Raw genomic sequence first — 20816 nt, 5'->3', positions numbered from 1 at the left:
ATGTTCTGCCCCGGGCGCCCATAACTCTGGTTACGCCACTGGATTGAAGCAGGATCAAAAGCTCAGAAGCTTATTCATTCAACTCTTGATCTGAATGAATAAACTTCTGAGCTTTTGATCCTGCTACAGATCTCCCCATTGCTCTGTAGCACTATGTAACCACAATAAATCCTCATTATAATTATAATGAGGATGATTAATGAGGGAAATTCTAATGATGCTATCTCATATCATCTTAAACTTCTGTGAACTGACAGTGGAGGTTTTTCCTACCACTGCAGCAACAGATCAATTTATGATGCTCTGAAAGACACTGTACGCATTAAACCCTCAGCACAATGTTATTTACATTGTTTGTTATTACACACCCGCGAAAATGATGCCTCTATAGTAATTCCTACCTGCACAAGCCCAACTAAGCCTTATCGCAATGTTATACTAAAGATTTATACAGATTTTTATCCTGTCTGCATCACAATGTAATAGTAGATAGATAGGCCCAACTCCAAGCTCAGTAATCCATGTTTTATACAAAACGCAAAGAGTAACAGATGCACATTCTTGCACTAGTGTATACTTACAAGAAAAGCAAGAATGCAATCTAAAGAAATCGACATCCCTAAGTTTTGTAGGGATGTGAGTAACAGGTTAATGTTAGTTTTTTTTTTTTTACTGTTTTTTTTTTTTTAAAGAAGAATTCCGGGCAAACAAAAAACATACCCTTGCAGTGGGGCTACCTCTGCACTGCATGTGTTAAGTGTTCGTTTTGTCTAGGGTCCCAAATAAAGCTGTATTACTCACCTGATTCTCAGTCCCACCAACTTCTTCCAGGCTGGTTTCAAGAACCTCTTCTTCCTTCAGTTCTGGTGGTGTAAGAACTGCTAGCATTGATTTGCATTAGATGTGAGGATGCCAATAGACATTTCATAGCCGTAGCAGAGGGGGGAGAGAGGTTAGCGCTGATGTGGGATCAAGAATCAGGAAAGTAAAACAACATTATTTGAGCCCCCTAGACAAAACAAGCACTTACCTCATGCACTACAGGGGTAGCCCCACTGCAAGGGTATGTTTTTATTTTACCTGGAGCTTTTCTTTAAGTTGTGTTTTCATTTAATCTAATTTTTCAAACATGGTAGGTGGGAACCTAGCCAATTTTCTCACATGAGCAAAGCAACAAAATGATTTGTAGTAGACATCTTGTTCTCACTGCTAAGAGCAAGCATATATTACTATTACATTCATTTATTAACTGCCCTCTTCCAACATGGCTGTTGCAAGGTCACATCTTACCATTTATCCACAGAGCAAACGCATTAAGATACATTGTATCAATAGATGCTCTTAAAATGTACATGTGTTTTCCTCATGCAGGTTAGGGTAACAGGTTAATTTAACCTCAGCCCTCATCAACAGCAAATGCTTCTTTGCTCCTATGCTGATGTGTTTCATAATGCTTTTTGACCAAACAGTACCTTGTGTGGCGGACCATGTAACTGACTCCTCTGTCTCACACATGGCAGTGGTGGTGCTTGGTGATTCGCCCAGCCCTGTCATGTGGGATCAGGGAGAGACTACCTTTACCAGTCAAGGGCCTAGGTCATACTTAATGCGTCTCCGAGTCCTCAAGCCCACAAGTGTAGCTGCTGATACCAACTGTCAATGTAACATATAGCTGTTTCCAGCAAGTTATTCAGTTTTGTGAACGTTTTTGCTAAAATGTAAGCAAACACTGATACAATGGTTTACTCTGCAGTTGTCAGATGAACTACATGCAGTTTTGTCCCCAGTCTGTGGCATTTCTCCAGACCAGGATTTCCAGCTGGTCTGGAAGCCATCTTGTTTTAGTGGACCAGGCGAGTCTCTAAGAGGTGTGTGTCTGAGGGGTAGAAAGGTTTGCAGAACCAAAACCTTGCATGTGTATAAGGAATTAGCAGCCAGGGAAACTGATCAGAATGAAAGTCTGAAGTGAGAGACTGTTGAGAGAGCTGATCATGTTGATAAACCAGATCGAGAGACCATGGCCATACATTATACAATCTGTTTATACTTTACCAAAACCATGTAATATGAAGTCAAACCTAAACAATCATTTTAATTAGTATTAAATCAGACAGACCCCTATACTACATAATTGATGGTAGATCTAAAGGAGATTGTACAATTTGATCGTATAGTGTATTGTCAGCCTTAGTATTCAAACACAGAACTTCTAAAAAGTTATTTTTTTAAATATTGAAACCATAATAATATGTTTTTGACATTAGGCTACCACAGTTCAATAAAAATAAAATAGATGCAAAATAGCAGTACAAACTTGCAGAGCAGTCAAATGATTATTGTGTATTCTTGGTATAGGAAGCTGTTATGGTAGAGTCATAATAAGTTGGACAAATATAGTTACATAGTTACATAGTGTTTGAGGTTGAATAAAGATACAGGTCCATCAAGTTCAACCTTTGTGTGATTGTGGATGTGTATGTGTGTACTCGAGTCTCTGTGACCTTGTTTTTAAGAGTACATGTACCCCTGTATGTTACGGTCTCTGAGGAAGTTATCTAAATGCTTTTTGAATGATTCAATATTCTCAGCCGATACCACTGCTTGTGGCAGCGATTTCCAGACATTAACCGTTCTGACTGAAAAAAAGCCTGTACGCCCTTTATCGTTAAATCTTTTCTCCACCAGTTGTAGGTGGTGACCTCTATTCTTTGTTATGGAGTTTACTGTAAACAGTTTATTGCTGATGTTGCCATCACCACTAAACATTTTGTACAATAAAATCATGTCCTTTCTTAATCTCATCACTTCTACCGTGAACCAGTTTAAATTTAGTAACCTTGTCTCCTAGCTTAGGTTTTCAGCCCCTTAATTAGTTTAGTTGCCTTGCTCTGGACTCTCTCCAGCTCAAGGACATCTTTTCTGTGGATTGGTGACCAAAACTGGACCGCATACTCCAGATGAGACAGAACCAGTGATCTATAAAGTGGCAAAATGATTGCTTTGTCTCTACAGTACATTCCCTCACCTCTTCATAGAATTAAATAGTATAGCATTTACAAGGTGCAAATCATTGTTTGACAAATTATTAATTTTACAGCTTTCCAGGAAACAAGAATTTATGAGTGACACCAATCTCTCAGACCGCGTACCAGCACCACAGACTTCTGTTCTCAAGCAAATGAGCTTTGCAAGCCGCTCCATGCCAACGATTCCAGGTATGTTTCAATGCATACCAACGAACATGTTCCCGACATCATAATCAATAATAAGACATCATACGTCCCTGGATCACTTAGACACATAATGCTCACAATCAACTCAGCAAAATCTTTAGTCATCAATTTCCTCACAAGGGTTAACTCAGCACATCTTTTGATCATGATTTTTGTCCTTAACCCCTTCATGACTGAGCTAGTTTTCAGTTTCTGTTCATAAATGACTGACACACTTTTTACATTTTTGATTCTTCCACGGCTGTAACATACTTTCTTACTAAACTTACTAAATGCACCCACACATATTATATATTGTTTTTTAGAGGACAGATAGGGCTATATAATTATATCAAACGTGTACCTAACGCCTCACTTAGTTCAAATAAAATATTAAAAAATTAGGAAAAAACGTAAAGAAAACACTTTTTTTCACAATGCTTGATTATTATTTTTTTATAATTATAGTATAAAAATATTCTCAAAAGGAATAGCAGAGAGGTTACTCACTCTGCAACCTCTCTTCTATCTCCAGCTGTCAAATACGGGAGCGCTATTTAGCGCTCCCGTATTTGTATGTAACGGTTTCATTCTTTCATTAATGAAAGAAAGAAGCGTTTACAAAAGCTTAACTATTTAATTAATGAATACCTCAATACTGAGGCATTCATTAATGACTGGTAACCGATGAGAATCAGCGGTTACCGGCATTACAGGGCCTTAAATAACTTGTCACGTACAGTGTACGTGGCCAGTCATATAGGCACTTCGTGGCGGGACGTACAGTGTACGTCTCCCATCACGAAGGGGTTAAGTCATGCATAAATGTGCAGTGGAACCAGCCTTCTACGTGTTTCGCCAAAGCTTCTACAGGAAGATAGGAGGCAGCCTGCCCAGCTCATGGCCTGGGGCCATAATGTAATCAGATGTAAATGGCTGGCTCTAGGTTGGAGTAGTAGGCTCTCCGAGAAGACCTGGCCTCTCATGACTTCTCTTGTCTTGCTGTCTCCTCGTAGTCCTCTGTGTGCTACAACATTTATCCAGTGATCTGGGCAGTCACTTATGCATGACTTAAAAGAGAACTATGGGGTAAGTGTTTTTCCCCATAGTTCTCTTAAGGGTCCTGGGAGGACATATACTAGAGTCCTCCCGTGATCCAAAGCTCAGTATATGGCGAGCTACAGCTCGCAGTTAGCTGAGACCGCCGCAGCCGGGACGAATCCCGACATTACTGTCGAGATCCACCTAGCTGCCTGAGTGACAGCTGGTTCTGCCTACCTAGAGGCAGAGCCAGCTGTACCCGCCCTCTCCCCCGTCCGTTCCTCCACTTAGCACTGGAGGATCGGAGCGGGAAGGGGGAAATCCCTGCAGTGAGCCGTGCTTGGAGTCACGGCTCACTGCAGAGAGATGATCGAGAAGTGAGCGAGCGACGGTATGTGTTCGCTCACTTCCCGATCTATTGAGCCGACTTGTGACAGTTTAATTATAGGTTGGACTTGATGGACTAATGTCTTTATTCAACCTCAAATACTATGTAACTATGTAACACGTAAGCTCGAACTATGAGGATGAGTGATTTTTCACTCACCTCATAGTTCTCCTATAAGGACTAAAATCATGATCAAATAATGAATTGATTTAACCTTTGTGAGGAAATTGATGACTAAAGAGTTTACTTAGTTGATTGTGAGCATAGTGTGTCTATGTGGTCTAGGGAGGTACGATGTCTTGATGTAAACAACATAATTTGGTTAAGAAAAATTCCGCTAGCAGTAGATATATGCAAAAAAAGTGAGGCTTTAATTATCCTTTAAGGCAGATATTGATTGACCTGGTGAATCTTTGAGCGATTATTGACCTATGCTGAGGTCAAATCTGGAAGTGAGCGGCTTTTCATGAGGGCACACAGTGGTGCTGAGTGGAGGTTAAGGAAGACACCTCATGGAGAGATTTCTTTGCCCTATTGAGCACTTTTTCACAAACATGTGGACTATATACAGACAAACTTTGTGGTTTTTGGTGCTATTAAGCACTTTAAGTGTGTGGATCACATCTACAAGAATACCACAATATTAATTATTATTTATATATTGCCTATTTATGAACACTTGACATTATTGTTTTTACATATTTATTAGCACTAGAGATCTAGTTTGAGTGGTTGGAGGTGTAGAACAATTGTATATTATTAAAATTCACTATTTAGATGGTTTTGCATTGTCCCTGCTGCTAAATTTACTGGCGCATAGTGAATTTACTATTATTAAAATTATTCTTCATGTATTGGTTTAAAACCATGGTTCTCAACTGGTGGGTCGTGACCCAAAAGTGGGTCGCAATTCCATTATCCACTGGGTTGCCACATGCTTTCCACTGCACTAGGTGAGAAGCTCCTCAGCCTCCCTCTAGTGCAGCATTGTCAGAGCTCATGCAGAGCAGCCATTCAAAATATGCTGCTCGGTGCCAAGTGACAGCTTGAGGTGGGGTGGGCTTGAGGTGGGGTGGGGTGGGCTTGGGGTATGGCAATGAGGAAGCTTCAGCTATACGTTCATTGCTTACAGCTCCCTTGTGTGCCCTGTAGAGGTGCCTAGACCTGAGTGACATGACATTCTGGCTCCCGGCACCTCTACAAGGCATACAAGGGAGATGTACAAGCAATGCACATATGGATGGAACTCTACAACAGCACAGCAGCCCACACTGGACTAAGGATCCAACCAGTTCTCGTAAGGTAGGGGGACTGGTAGGATAGGTAGGATCTTAGAAAAAAAAAATTAGTGAGGGCCCGTTCACACTAGTACCGTTCGTTAATCGCACTGTCCCGTGCAATTAACGCACCACTAGCACAAGTATCTTAGCTCTTGTTTAGATCTTCATGTGCCATTGTGCCTCACATGTGACCAGCTATGACATAAGGGATTTGAGGATTCGAACATTTAAGATTGATTGAGAACTTTGTATGTAGCCAGGGCAGCAATTAGAAATCATGGGGTCCCATACAGTCGAAATGACAGGAACCCTCAACCCAACTAAGGCCCCCCATACAACCCGTGGTATCGCAGTGTCGTACGTTGTGGTGGGAAAAAGGTACTGCATGCACTACTTTTTTCTACCGCAATGCACGGTATTGCAGTACCACAGGCTGCGTTGTGTTGCACCGCAGTGCAGCCGGGAGGAATGGCAATGCAACGCACCTGCTGCACTGTAACACACAGAAGGTGTATTGCACAATAGTGTATTTTAATCACTCAAAACCATACAATGTCTGTGGTTGTGTGCGAATGTCAGTGAGGGCCCATTCACACTAGTACAGTGAGTTAATCACACAGTCCTGTGTGATTAACGCACTGTACCACTAGCACTAGTATTGTAGCTTCTATTTAGCACCAGTATCTTAGCTTCGCAATGTATAGGTGTGAAATGGCCCTGAGACCTTGCTGGCAAGAGACATGGGTGGGGCCAACCGGAATCTGACAGACAGCACCCCCACCTAATCAGAGTGTGCGGCTTCTTCCTTCTGCCTACAGATGTTGCCAGCTGCAACATCTCCGCATTTTGCAGTGCTCAGAGTCCTCATACTGTCTGCAATATGTGCACCCAAGGTCGGAGCTCCCCTCCCGGATCCCTCCCCCTCCCATGCTTGAGATGCACCAGTGAGGTAGGCAGTGAGTTAGGTGGACCTGCATAAAGCAGCATTCACCATAGATACCAAGACAACTGCGGACATCCTCAATGGATGTCCCACACTGCAGCAGAGTCACACTCCACCCAGGTAGGTACAATCAATGCCAGAACACCTGGAATTACCCAGATAAATGCCAACTATAATTCAGCCGGACTGACTATAGCTCTGGTAATCATTACATTTCTAGTAACCACCTCACAAAAGGTGATAAGGGCTACAGACCTGTTCAAAAATGTTAATAAATCCTCAATAAATAATACCATACCAGTGTTGTTTCCTGCAGTTCTTTTATTTACATTATCCCTACTAGCCCATATGTAGGGTACCGTACATGCATGGCTGCTGATAGGAGGGTACAGCCAGCCCTCTCATACCAGGCTCAGGCCCCATCGGGTCATCAGGGGGGTGCCCATGCTCAGTTTGGAAGTGGATTTCAGGCTTATGTGCAGTTCACCAGCCAATCACTGGGTTTCTCTCAACCAGTGTTGCATGCTGGGTAAATGTTTATATACTATAAAGAAAATTGCTATGTGCTCAGTTCAGGACCAGCCATGGATTAGTCCAGGTTGGGGTGCTGTCCAGCCTGCCCCCCAGTTGGGGATGCTGGAGTGCGGGAAGTTTTTCACTAGGCCTCAAGTTTTGGGGGGTGCCTGTGCTGTTGTCAGAGGAGGAAAACCAGGGAAGCTGGCTGCTGGAGGTGCCCGGAACATAGTGGACATCAGAAGCAAGTCTGGTGTCTCTTCTGCAGGTCAAATATCTATTCAATTATGCTACAAATGGATCTACACTGAATTATAGAGTTGGAATGGTGAGTCTGGAATCTACAGTATGTCTGTATTACCCTGGATATCTAGGATCCCTGTACCCTCTCTCCTCAGTGTGAAGATGTTAATAAAAGTTCTTCAGCATTATACTTTTGGAGTGGATATCAGCTTTGTGGTGCACTAGAAGAAGACGATTCATGCTAATGGAGCAACTGAATACTAAAACACCTAGACAGACTAGTGATGACCCAGGGTATTCTGACGGCTCCTTCAGGGCTGAGCACTACATGTCTAGAAAATTTGAACTTTCTTTTGTGAAAAATTTTAATCAGTGGGTTAAAATCCACTTTAATACAGTGCATGTTGGTGCACTGCAGCAAAGCTCATAGATTTGAATCAGCCCTAAACTCTTATTTTTATCAGCAGCAAAGTTATTCAAGCTCTTTATTTTACACCAGCAACATTTGTCTCTGATTAATTGTGAACCAGTGTGCTGCGCTTGGTATTGTGATACGTGCTATATTTATATCTGATTACTTTCAGGATTTTAGTCCGGATTTAGGAGGCAAGCAGACAAAGTAATATATGTGAAGACAACACTGTACCCATATTACCTGAATTGCAGTATGCACTGAAATCTAAAATAAGAAGCTTAAGTGACATCACTGCTGATACAAATAAGCATATAGAAAATGTTGCACCAATTATTTGTTTACATGTGTGAAATTTAATTAGCTGGCAAAAGTTTGTTTTGATATATACATTATCTGGTATATTTGGGCATATGGCTAAGCTGACCTGGTTAATTAAGCCTTAGAGAGAGGAACAAATATAGCTTTTTACAAGGCTGACCTCATCCATAAGGTTCTGACTGTTCACAAACAATAGAGACTAGTTGTCCAAATAGTATACCTGTGTTGAACAGTGTTTTTTAAACACTTTTTTGTACTAATAGATTTTCATAATGGCAGTCATTTCTTGCATGTAGTTCTGTTGTTCAGCTACTTGTTTTTATTTTTTTATTTAGCATTAACATTCTCCACTGTCAATGGCCCAACATATGAAGATCAAAATCAAAGCTCAAGAATGAGCCAACCAAATATCGCTGGACTTGAGTCAGATAAGAAGACTGTAAAGAAAAGCAAGATCAATCAGCTTTTTAAAACAATAGTGAGTTTTTAATCTTAAATTAAAAGACTGCAAAAAGCCCCCACTGAACAACTAATTCTCATGATATCAGTAATATGCCTTGCATGTATGTTTTAGTTTCTCTTTATAGGTGTAATGGGTAATTAACAAAAAAATTAGAATAGGAAAAAATGTGTACTGGAGTTCTGCTTCTTCACTTTTCTATTTCCAATCTGCTGATTGGGCAAGTGGAGCTGTAGAAGCATATTGATGATGCCATTTCTGTGCTCTCCACCTGTAAGCATGCCCAGACAGACTGCACAATGCAAATCACTAAAAATTATTCACAACACTCAGCGCTCAGAATCTGCAGTCAGATCCACATTAAGAGGAAACTCCAGTTGCTGGCAAAGGGCTCACTCCCACCTTTATGAATCATTGTCCAAGAAGAGCCACACTCAATGCTTCCTCCAAATAAATCCAAATTGTATTTCAATCCATACACCTTCCAAACTCTCTCCTTACATGTTTCACCCAGAAGTCATTTTCATAGGAATGAGTCTTTCACCTTCATGCGCCCAAAAAATAGAAACCAGCACCTCTCCCACTTGATTTTGACCAGGTGTTCACAATTCCCCGGAGCAAAAGATACAAGAATTCCCATATTAAAATGAAAACTCCATATACAGAAAGATGAAAACAAAACAAGACATATGTATACAAAGATACAAAAAAAATGTATGGAAAAATGCACATACACACAAATACACACTCTCTTGAGCTTATAAGCATATAAATGTGTGTGTATGTACATACACTGGCAGAGCGGCCATGGTGATCCCATTGCAGAAATATCTTCCTGATTCACTTTACAACTTAATATAAGTACCATGCTACGGAATCTCCAATGTTGTTCCAAGGGGCAAGCTAAGTATTAACCAGTGTGTCAGAAATGGATACAATATACCTGAGCAAAGGAGAAGTTAGATAAAAAATCTGTTACTAAATAGCAACTAACAAAAACAGGTCCCTCTTCCTTATAGAGCTCTCTCAGGGCTTGAACACACCAAATGCAGACCAGATCTGCATGAGTTTCTGCACACGCAGTGCAGTGTGTTTTGCCGCGTGTTTTGCTGCTTTTTTGACACGTTCAGGGACGTTTTTGAAAAAAAAAAGATTAAAATGGGCTTTCAGTGCGTTCTAGTGCGTTTGCATGCATTTTTGGTGTGTTTGCATGCGTTCCAGAGCAGGTAAAATAGGGCTTGCTGCAGTTTCTTTTTTTACATGCTCTGGAACTGAACGCTGCGGTGTGAACTAGAGCCCAAAATACAATTGGAATACATTGGACGCAGTTTTGATCCGGTCTGTAACTGCTCTGCTCTGCTCCTGGAACGCGCTTGTGTGTGGTGTGAACTAGCCCTTAGTGATCGCATACATACAGTAAATATAAACAGTTCTTAAAACAATAAACTAAGGCTTTAATTTAACGCCAACAATAAATCAAATCCTAATATCTCATATGATCTATAAAGTGGTTGGGTGAACTATGTGTGCTTAACATATAATAAAAGCTTATCCATAGATATCATAATATAAATATATGTAATCCAAAACCAATAGGACACAACTATTAATATTACTGTTATCATATTATAATATTATTATTATTATGATTGTATATGTGCATACCTATATTTTTATATTACATTATATTTATTCCCAAAAAAATAATACATGATTCATAATTAATGATTTAATAATTAATCATTTTTTAATTCAATAACTCCTGTCTAAATACATGGGACAACCTGCAAATGCATAGATTCTAATTGGGATATAAACCGTAACATATATACTAGTAATAGGTCAATCTCTATGTATGTAGACACAATTGCTTAAAGGTAACAGTGGATGACCCGGATATATACCTAAGTATTCAATATGATCTATATTTTAACAAATCAATATCTTAAACATAAATAAGTAAATATTCATAAGTCATAACATTATTTATAATAATAAGTGACATCCCATTCAAACTGTAAGCCTTTAGGGAGGCGGGTATTCAGAATACCTCTCATTTAGGCAAAAAGCTCTATCACCTCCTCTAATTGATGTATTTATACTCTCAATCATTTGTACTCTCATACTGGATATATCCCTGTCATGCTGATTCCAGAAGTGTCTAGCCACGTTTGTTTCTTTAAAAGTTCTAATATTAGGCAAACGATCCCTCATCCGATCGCTTAATCTTCTTGCGGTCTTACCCACATATTGTTTCTGACAAGTAATGCATGAGATCATATAGATAACAAGCCTAGTCTGACAGTTTACCAATTGTCTGATAGTATAAGCTCCATTAGTACAGGAAACAATATTGTGAGTATCGCCTAGAGAGTGTTGCAACTAGAACAGCGGTCTGAATGACATTTATATAATCCCACAGGTCTTAACCAGTCCCTGGGCTGCTTCTACTCCTGAACAGACTAGGGGAAACAATATTGCCAATTGTAGGGGGCCTCCTGACTATTGTACTCCAGATGTTAATACTTCCTTAAAACCATAATCTCCATATAAAGTTGGCAGATATCTTTTCATAATTCCCTTAATCTGTTCAAACTGAGAACTATACCCATTGGAAAAAAGATAGAGGAATTTTTCATCTTATCAAATTTGGATCTCTCTCCAGTCAAATACACTCCTCTCCTCTTATCCTTGAGTAGTTTAGATCTTGGCAAGCTTTATTCATAGATAAACTAACCAATGAGGAGGAATAGCCTTGCTCCAAGAATCTATTCTCCAGAGTCAGGGCTTACCGATAGAAATCTTCCTCCCTAGAGCAATTTAGCTGAATACACACAATTTGTCCCTTGGGGATAGCTCTTTTAACATGTAAGGAGAGAGTTTCTTTCGTTCTGGGGAGCTTTGGAAGATGTACAGTATGCTGTATCATGGATTAAAATAAAATTTGCATTTTTTGGGAGGAAGCATTCCCTTCTTTGCGGCTCTTCTTTAACAAAAACACTAATAATTATTATTAGTGTCCTGGTGTGAGAGCTACTATAAAGTAATTTACTTATTTATACTAACTGTATTTACAGTAATTTTTTTTAATGATTCCTAATGAAATGATTTTTAAAAATTTGCCTGGAGTACTAATTATACTAAAATGTAAAAAAAGGCTGTTTATACAGGGTGACCGACGGGAGTCGGACGTTTTTAGAACAGGTAGCACATTGTAAGTGGTGATGGGAGGGGGACGAGCTAGGTGCAGTGGTGTATCTTGGTTTTGTGCTGCCCTAGGCAAGACTAAACCCGAGCACCCCCCCCATCCCTAATCTAAACTAGTCCCACCCCTTCCTGTTTAAGACATTTTGCATAACCTGTCAGTTGCAGGATTAGGGCTCCTGAGCAGAGCCTCTCTAACCCTTGCAATGTTTTCCAGCTTCCTTGCAGTCCGGGCGGGGCCTAGTGGTTTCTTGTTCATAATGTTTCCAGTTGTTCTGAAATGTTCAACACACCTGAGGACCGTGTTGCGACTGGGAATGGCCCCGTGTCGACCGACATTGAATTCTCGACTAAATAGCCGCTGCGTTGCTGTGCTAGACTCACCACTTCAAACAAAGGTGTTGTAAGCAAACAAACAATGTTGTAATGTCCATTGCTTCATTGTGACTGATTTGGCATTCCAGTAGGGAGGAAAGACACCTAGCTTATCCCCCTCCCATCACCAATTGCCCTGTACTACCTGTTCTAAAAAGGTCCGACTCCCGTCGGTCACCCTGTACAATCATGTGAAGAGGATAAATGGTTATAAGTTGCCAGCTACATCACACATCCATATCTCCAATGATGCATGTTGGGATGCATGTTGGGATTTGTAGTTTTGGCACAGCTGGAGTGCCAAGGTTCGCCACCACTGGTCTAGACCATTTTTATTGGTCCAGTTAAATATGGCACCTGTGTTATGGTGCACCCAAGTTGGCGTACTTAAAGAATATGGAATCTGCAGGAGCAAGTGTTATGATGGGACCAACTTGACCTAGCCAAATAAAGTAACTTGCCTAAGCATGGCGAGCCAGAAGGACTTCTTGCAAACAATAGTGTCATGATATGGTGACCAACTTACCACTGTTCATTAATAAGACATGGCAGGAGTTTGTTTTTTTTCTACTTTCTTAGCCTGCTCTAGATTTAATGCATACTGTAGGTGAAAGTTGAACACCAAGCAAAACATAACATTCAGTAATAAATAAAAAGTCAAAACCACCGCTTTTGCAAATTTGTGTAGTTTTACAATAGAAGTAGTAAAATGACAAAAGATAAAAGACTTGATTTATTTATTTTTTTTAGTTTCCTAGCCATCTTGGCTACATCCATATTTTGCTCTTGAGATGAACACATTTTATTTGGTAAAGTAACTATGTCACTAGATTAAAAATAAAAAAGTCACCCTGCAAAGAAAACGGTTAATACTTATCTGTCCTTTAAAAAGCTACACAGTGGTTTAAAAAAATTCAGCATCCAACACACTTTGGACACTGCTGATTTTTTTGATAGCAGAATTTTTATACAAAAGTAAAAAAAACATAAACATGGTACGAACTGTACAGAAATCAAAATATAAACATATACCTCCATAATATATACATAAATGCAAATATACAGTACATACTGGCAATAAAGCCTCATCACCATATAAATAACCTCAAGGTTAAATCTGTTAAAAATAAATCAAGGCAACTGGACTTGCTGTATTTTTCTTGAAGACGTTTCACTGGTCATCCAACCAGCTTCTCAGTTCAGAATGTAATCCGCCAGATAAATAACCTCAAGGTTATAGTTCCAATATCTTTTGACATGAAGTTGCAGAGAAGGCCTAAGAGGCACAACCCATCACCTATGCATGCAGCCATTTTCTAAAACTCTTAAAGAACTGAGAAAAAAAACTAGGGTGATAAGACAGTGTGGTGAGTCAGCAGGGCTGAGAGCAAAGAAGGGGTTAACTTGGGAGGGCAGGTACTTCCCCTACAGCCCTTCCTGTTAAAAGGTAACACAGGTGAGAGAGGAGTGAGGAAGCTGAGAGACAGACAGAAAGGTCTGTGTGTGGCTGCTCAGGAGCAAGTGGACTCTATCTTGGTGAGATCACCTAAACGCACTACAATCTTATTGAAGGACTTTATCTTTATGTTTGATGTTTGCTGAGGAAAGCCTTTTACTTTACCGTTTTGCTGAAGAAAGCTGTCAGCCACACACTCTCATATCACCTTAGTTTATTTATTAGTTTTGTTTTTTTTAAATGGTTGCATGCATAGGTGATGAGTTGTGCCTCCTAGGACTTCTCTGCTGCTTCATGTAAATAGTTTACAGATCTATAACCTTGAGGTTATTTATATGGTGATGAGGTTTTATTGCCAGTATGTATATTTGGATATATGTATATATACAGTACATATGTACTCCATACATCAAAATTATTTTCAATAATTACATTTCACATCATGCATGCTGGGGGTGGGAGTAGAATTAGCTGGTGGATTGCAGCATATTATGGCTGCAACCTTATGCAAATATACTTAACATAGAATATCAATGTACCCAATGTGCAGGAGCTTGGAAATACTATCTTTTGGAAAGTTACTAACATTTAAAAATAGTAGTCAGGGGCAGACTGACCATTTGGGCAGTCGGGCACTGCCCTAGGGCCTGCAGCCAGGAGGGGGCCCATCACTGACTCCCCTCTGCCCTTTGATCCACTTCTAGCCCACAGTACTGTACTCCCAGCACTTGGCCTGCGGACCCACTAGACCCTGCTGCTGCAGTGTCCCCTGGCACTTGGTCTGTCTGGCGCGGTGGGTTCCAGGTGAGAAGATAGTCATGCTGTGTACTCTCTATGCAGGCAGCCCTCCTGTACTTGGCCCCATCAGGTCAGCAGCGGGGCCCAGCATGGGCTGCCTGCATAAATGTGACTTAAACTCCCTGTTGGTTCTTCAACAACGATCATCACACAATGCTAGCATTCCACTCAGGAAGCACGGCTCAGCCCCCTCCAACTTCCCCCAAGCAATGCAGCATGTCACACCACTAGCAGCCAATGAACAGCAAGCCAACTGTTGCATATGTATCGCTACAGAGCAGCGCTGAGTCGTCTAATCATGGGAGGAGGAGGGATCACCTACTGCAAATAGTTTGTTGGAGAAAAGTTTTAGCACACTCCTGGCGATGGCAATCCGAGTAAAGTGCCTGGGGGTTCACTTCTTGTTAACTTGCGGGGCACAGTTCGGGCTGGGGGGGTCCAGGATGGCAACTACTATTTGGGTGCCTTAGGGACTGTGTCTGCTGTCATGGAGAAGTAGTATGCTGTTGGTCACACGTATGTGGTATGTTGGTCTGTCGTGTATTGGTGCTGGTCTGTTGGTCTGTCATGTGTTGGTGCTGGTCTGTTGGTCTGTCATGTGTTGGTGCCGGTCTGTTGGTCTGCCATGTGTTGGTGCTGGTTTGATGGTCTGCCGTGTATTGGTTTTTGTCTGAGGTCTGCTGTGTATTGGTTCTAGTCTGGGGTCTACCATGTATTGGTGCTGGTCTGATGGTCTGTCGTGTAATGGTTCTGGTCTGAGGTCTGCCGTATATTGGTTCTGGTCTGAGGTCTGCCGTGTATTGGTTCTGGTCTGAGGTCTGCCCTGTATTGGTGCTGGTCTGAGGTCTGCCCTGTATTGGTGCTGGTCCCTGAGATCTGCCGTGTGTTGGTGCTGGTCTGAGATCTGCCATGTGTTGGTGCTGGTCTGTGGTCTACCATGTATTGGTGCTGGTCTGATGGTCTGCCGTGTATTGGTGCTGGTCTGAGGTTTGCTGTGTATTGGTGCTGGTCTGAGGTCTACCGTGTATTGGTGCTGGTCTGAGGTCTGCTGTGTTTTGGTGCTGGTGTGAGGTCTGCTGTGTATTGGTGCCGGTCTGAAGTCTGCTGTGTATTGGGGCCGGTCTGAGGCCTGCCGTGTATTGGTGCTGGTCTGAGGTTTGCCGTCTATTGGTGCTGGTCTGAGGTTTGCCGTGTATTGGTGCTGGTCTGAGGTCTGCCGTGTATTGGTGCTGGTCTGAGGTCTGCTGTGTTTTGGTGCTGGTGTGAGGTCTGCTGTGTATTGGTGCTGGTCTGAAGTCTGCCGTGTATTGGTGCCGGTCTGAGGTCTGCCGTGTATTGGTGCTGGTCTGAGGTCTGCTGTGTATTGGTTCTAGTCTGAGATTTGTCGTGCATTGGTTCTGGTCATGGGCAGACTGACCGTTAGAGCAAATGAACCATTCGGGGGCCTTACCACATGAACTGGATCAGGGGGATAGAGTTTTGCCATCTGCACGTGCTATACGCGCCCAAACCTCCTCTCCAGTATTAAATTATGCCATTCCCCTGTCAATTCTCCTACTAATTATCCTGCAATTCACCCAGGATAATTGGCAGAATTAAGGAACCTAGGTCAAAATAGCCAAACCAGAAAAATTCTGCCATTTAGCTCACTTTCCAAATTGCTTATATTGGTCTAGATTTTGAAATTCTCCTACCAATCCCTCTGCAATTTCCCTTTCAATGACTAGACCTGCCATTTTAAAAATTAGTGTGGAGAAATAATATCTGTGACACAAGAATGTATATGCGGGTGCAATGTGTGGGTGGGGCTTGTATATGAGCAGAGCACAACAGGGCTCCATAATCTCATATTGCCTGGGGGCCCCATGTGTTGTCAGTCTACCCCTGGTTGTAGCGTGTGAGTAAATTGAGACCAGCATTGGTGTCATTGGCAATAACAGTAACCCCTACACAGGTGTCATTGGTAATAACAGTAACCCCTACACAGGTGTCATTGGTAATAACAGTGGCAAGCTGTAACAATAAGCCCCCTCCCCAGCATTTATGGTCAGTGGCTGGCTGCAAAAGTAAGCCCTCCCCCCATCACTCCAGCATTGGTGGTCAGTAGCTGTCTGGAACAAGCACCCCCCTTCCCTCCCAGCATTGGTAGTCAGTGGCTGTAACAGTAATATGAATCCCTCCAGCACTGGTGTTCAGTGTTTACTCACCTGGAAGTGTGTTGGATGGTGAACATTCTTGAGCTGCCTTAACTCTTCAAGAGAGCAATGATTAGTAATGTGGGCGAAGGAACAGGTAAGTTTGACCTTTCTTCTTTGAACATCAAACTTTTCTTCTTAATATCTAATCTAGCAGCAATGTCCCTTTATAGAGTTAAATAATAGCAGCATAGTAGAAATCATCTAAGAGTTCAATGTTTTGGAATCGATTAGTAGTGATCTAAAACAGCATACAGGCTTTCACAGCTTTTCCTAGATTTTAACACATTTGCCATAATGCTTGCTTAACTAAATTGTTAGTAGCAGAAATGCAAAGCTGTCCTAAAACCATTTTGCATTCTTGGGAAATGAATAAACTCAGCAAATAATGTATTTTCTCTTTTTAGCGTCCCTCCAGAAATACTGATGATGGAAAGCAGACTACAGACTTGCCAACAGAAACCCTGTCAATAGACCTCTAATTTTCTTTTGCAGGATTCAAGCTGTTTACAGGAAATGTGAAGCATCTAAACATATAAACAAAGAGTCCACAAGAAATCTATCATGATAAAAAATATGGGGGGAGGGATTACTGCCATTGCTGAAACATCTCCTGAAAAGGCTACTTACCTGTCTCTTGCCTCAACTTATTTGCCCTAATGCTTTACGCCATTGACCTGTAAGCAGTATACAGTTTAGGAAAGCCGGAGAAAAGTCAGAAGTCCTTATCTGCATATGTGTTCAAGCGAAGTGCTCAGTTGGTTTGCTAGGCAACTCAAGTGTCCAGAAGGAGATCAGCAATCACAGTCTCTGTATTTCTCCCATTGAAGCTTTCCTTTAAGCTGGTCAAAATTCACTGCCAATATATCTTTACTTAGCTGACTAAATGTACTGTTCATGATACTTTTTTATTTGCAGCATCCATATTTTTCAGTCCAAGCTTAAAAATGACTGTTAGTTTTAATTAAAAACCGTATCAAGTACACTGTTCCACTGTTTTGTTAGAAGTACACTAACACAGTAACAATCAATTAATATGTATTTAGCTGTATCATTATCATGTTTGCTCAGATTGACAGAGTTTGCCTATAGAATGAAGTAACCCAAAACCAAAATGTAAGGTATTGGCGGCTGCATTAGTTTACATTTTTTGAGTTAAGAACATTTTCAGTAAGTATGGAAAATACCAGTTAATGTAGTGTCTTAGTCTTAGCACTGGAAATAAAAAGAAAAAAGAAAAACGCACAATAATTAGTAAACATAGCCACGCAGGAACAAGAAGGATTTTATTCACAGGATTGACAGGAAATAATAAAGGGAAAAAAGCCCCAAAAAGGTGAAGTAATTCTGCCATCACATGTAAGGACTAGCAAGCTGCAATATATTTAATTTTTGCTTTCAGGTTTACATATACTTTAATGTCTATAAAGGAGAGAGAAGAAAGAGCAGTCACACAACTCTGTTCTTATTCCAAAGGGAGTCTCATTCTCCTTGGAATGATTACCTGCTGATACCCATTGACATGATGATCATTTACTGATATGGTATAAATCGGATGATGACTCTTTTGTCAGTGAGTAGCTTTAGGCATGAAACAGAAATGTCATTTTTCACTAGAGATCTTCTTAATGGTTAAAGTAATGCATGTTTACCATGTGGCTAGGTAGCAGAGATGTGCTGCTGAGCTGAGGCTGTTGAATTTGTTAAAATCAATGTGTAGGCTGCACACGGTAAATATTCACCTAGATAATGCCATCACTTGCAGATAAGTTAGAATCTACAGTATATATTGAAGAAACTTTACACTTGTAGCACTCAGTGCAATATGCTTAGTTTTGTGTACTTTTATAAGAGATAATTCCACGTACAGTTGAATTTTGATACACTCATTTGTACCTCTTTTAAGTCACTCTAAATATTTGTGTGTATGTCAGAAAAAAATGAAAATATGCCATACTATCTGGCCTTGCTAGCACATACGTTTGCAAAGAGAAAGTGACTAGGAGTATTAGTAAAATAAAAGATCATCAGATTCATTGGTTGTTTTAATTGAGGAGAAAAAGTGTTTTCTCTGGATAGTAAAAACAAAAAAGAAAATTGCACAATAAAACTGTTTATATTTCAGCTCTCTGAGTCCTAGGGTGAAAATCTTTCTGAATTTCCTGATCAGTAGGAACTAAATTTATAAAGTATAGATAAAGTAAGTAATATTAAGGTATGACAATTATATTGAACTTAAATTTGGTACAATTTTTTTATATTTTAAAAATCAGCTTTAAAATGTGTACTAAGGGCATAGCAAAAACAACAACAGTCTTTTCAGAGAGATTGAATTGTTTGTCCAAAAATTGTGAAAGAAAGGGTAAGACAAACATGTACTGGTTTACACGAGAGTCAGGGTTATTCCTATACACCTAATACCTAGTTTATAAGCAATGTAGTTAGCACCCTTTTTGGCATCTGACAAACCTTAGAAAGGAAGATGTTGAATGGTTTATTTTTTTTGTTTCTCATCTTTTCTTAAAGGTAAATACATATTTTATTTGAATTTGAAAAAAATATAATAGGTTCAGTTTTATCTATTTTTTTAAATTTGTTTGACAGTTTGTGTTGCATTTGTTAAGTAGTTTTGAGATAATTATCTATACCCCATGTATTTGGTTTAATAACTTTCACGTTTGAAGCAATTATAAAAAGGTTGTTTTATACTGTTTTTATGTGTTTAATAAAATATATTTTATACATGTATGTATGTATACTTACCGTAAGAATAAAAATCGTATTGCCTAAATATTGTGTTTTCATTGTATTTATCTCAGGGCATGCGCACAGAGAAAATATTCTTGTGGCTTTATTTATATTGTACCCATATGTCCATTAAATCAAATTCATGATGAGTCAAAAACCACAGAGAACCATGCCCGTGTATAACCCTAATTTAATTTAGAACAAAACTTGCAAAATATAGTATGTGGTTAGATTTCAGTGTATTCCAAAATATCCCAAAGCAGAAAATTAAAAAAATTAAATGAAATTGACAAAACTGTAGCTTTGGTTAGAAGGGTGGGCTGTGATGGATTCATGTTAAAATTCGGGCTGCTCATACTTTCCCAGTTCTATCTGGCTCATATCTGTTTATCCCAGGTACCTCCTAAAAAAAAATATTGGCATTCTCCATTTAATCCACTAATATATTTTGTAAGGTATCAGATTTGAATTTGCACATTTAACTCTAAAACAAGTAATCCTGTGAAAAATCTAGAGTTTGGATTTTCTGAGGTGTTATATTTGTACTCTACAGCCATTGGCTCTTTTAAGCAGATGCATGTGGACCTCAAAAATAAAGAACATTTTCTAGTGATGATCGAATCAGGAGAGTCAGACATTCTGAAAGTTTATTTTTGTGAATATTCACTTGCAGGTATACAGTATGTGATCGGGGAAGAATCATGAAATTCAGGATTCTTTGTAGCTGGTCCTCATGAATCCCCTAATATTACATTCTAAAACATTTAATATTACCCAATTTTTTGGTAACATATAAAAGACGCGGTTATGTCAGGTAAAAAGACACCAAACATGTCAAGCCTTAAAATTGCGCACGCGCGCGAAACCTCAAAAAACTACATTACCCAAAATTGGCCATAGGCGACGCTTTAAAAGCTTTTACCGCTCGTCAGTTAAGTGTTACGGCCCGTGTGCCCGTCTTTCCTGCCCGTGTGCACGCGTCAGGGGGCGTGCGCGAGCAGGAAAAAATGCCGTCTGGAGACGGCAACCCGCTGATGCGAGTCCGCCATCCGTCCGTTTTTTTTCTACGGGCGGTTGGCAACTGGTTAATATACTTATGAGAATAAAAAACAAACACCAACTCATCTGGTTTTCTAATTGATTTAATCACTAGCTCTTACATAGAAGAGGAATTCTTTCCACAATCCAGAATATTAACAAACCTGGTATACAATAGATGGTGGTTGG

At 40.2% G+C, this 20816-nt stretch overlaps 1 protein-coding gene across 1 annotated transcript in view; it reads left to right on the top strand.

Moving 5' to 3' along the window:
- DOCK2 (dedicator of cytokinesis 2) overlaps nt 1-17372 on the top strand; it is a 173616-nt gene extending 156244 nt beyond the window's left edge. The window contains exons 50-52 of the mRNA XM_018558336.1: nt 3098-3215; nt 8689-8831; nt 17249-17372. Coding sequence (XP_018413838.1) covers nt 3098-3215; nt 8689-8831; nt 17249-17323 — 336 coding nt within the window. The 3' untranslated portion in view covers nt 17324-17372. The remainder of the gene's footprint in view (nt 1-3097; nt 3216-8688; nt 8832-17248) is intronic.
- The last annotated feature ends 3444 nt before the right edge of the window (nt 17373-20816 follow it).

This window comes from Nanorana parkeri, unplaced genomic scaffold (genome assembly GCF_000935625.1).
Source record: "Nanorana parkeri isolate BGI_ZX_2015 unplaced genomic scaffold, ASM93562v1 scaffold332, whole genome shotgun sequence".
Classification (NCBI taxonomy): domain Eukaryota; kingdom Metazoa; phylum Chordata; class Amphibia; order Anura; family Dicroglossidae; genus Nanorana; species Nanorana parkeri.
The sequence above is the reverse complement of the archived record's forward strand: the minus strand, read 5'-3'. Positions and strand labels throughout refer to the sequence as shown.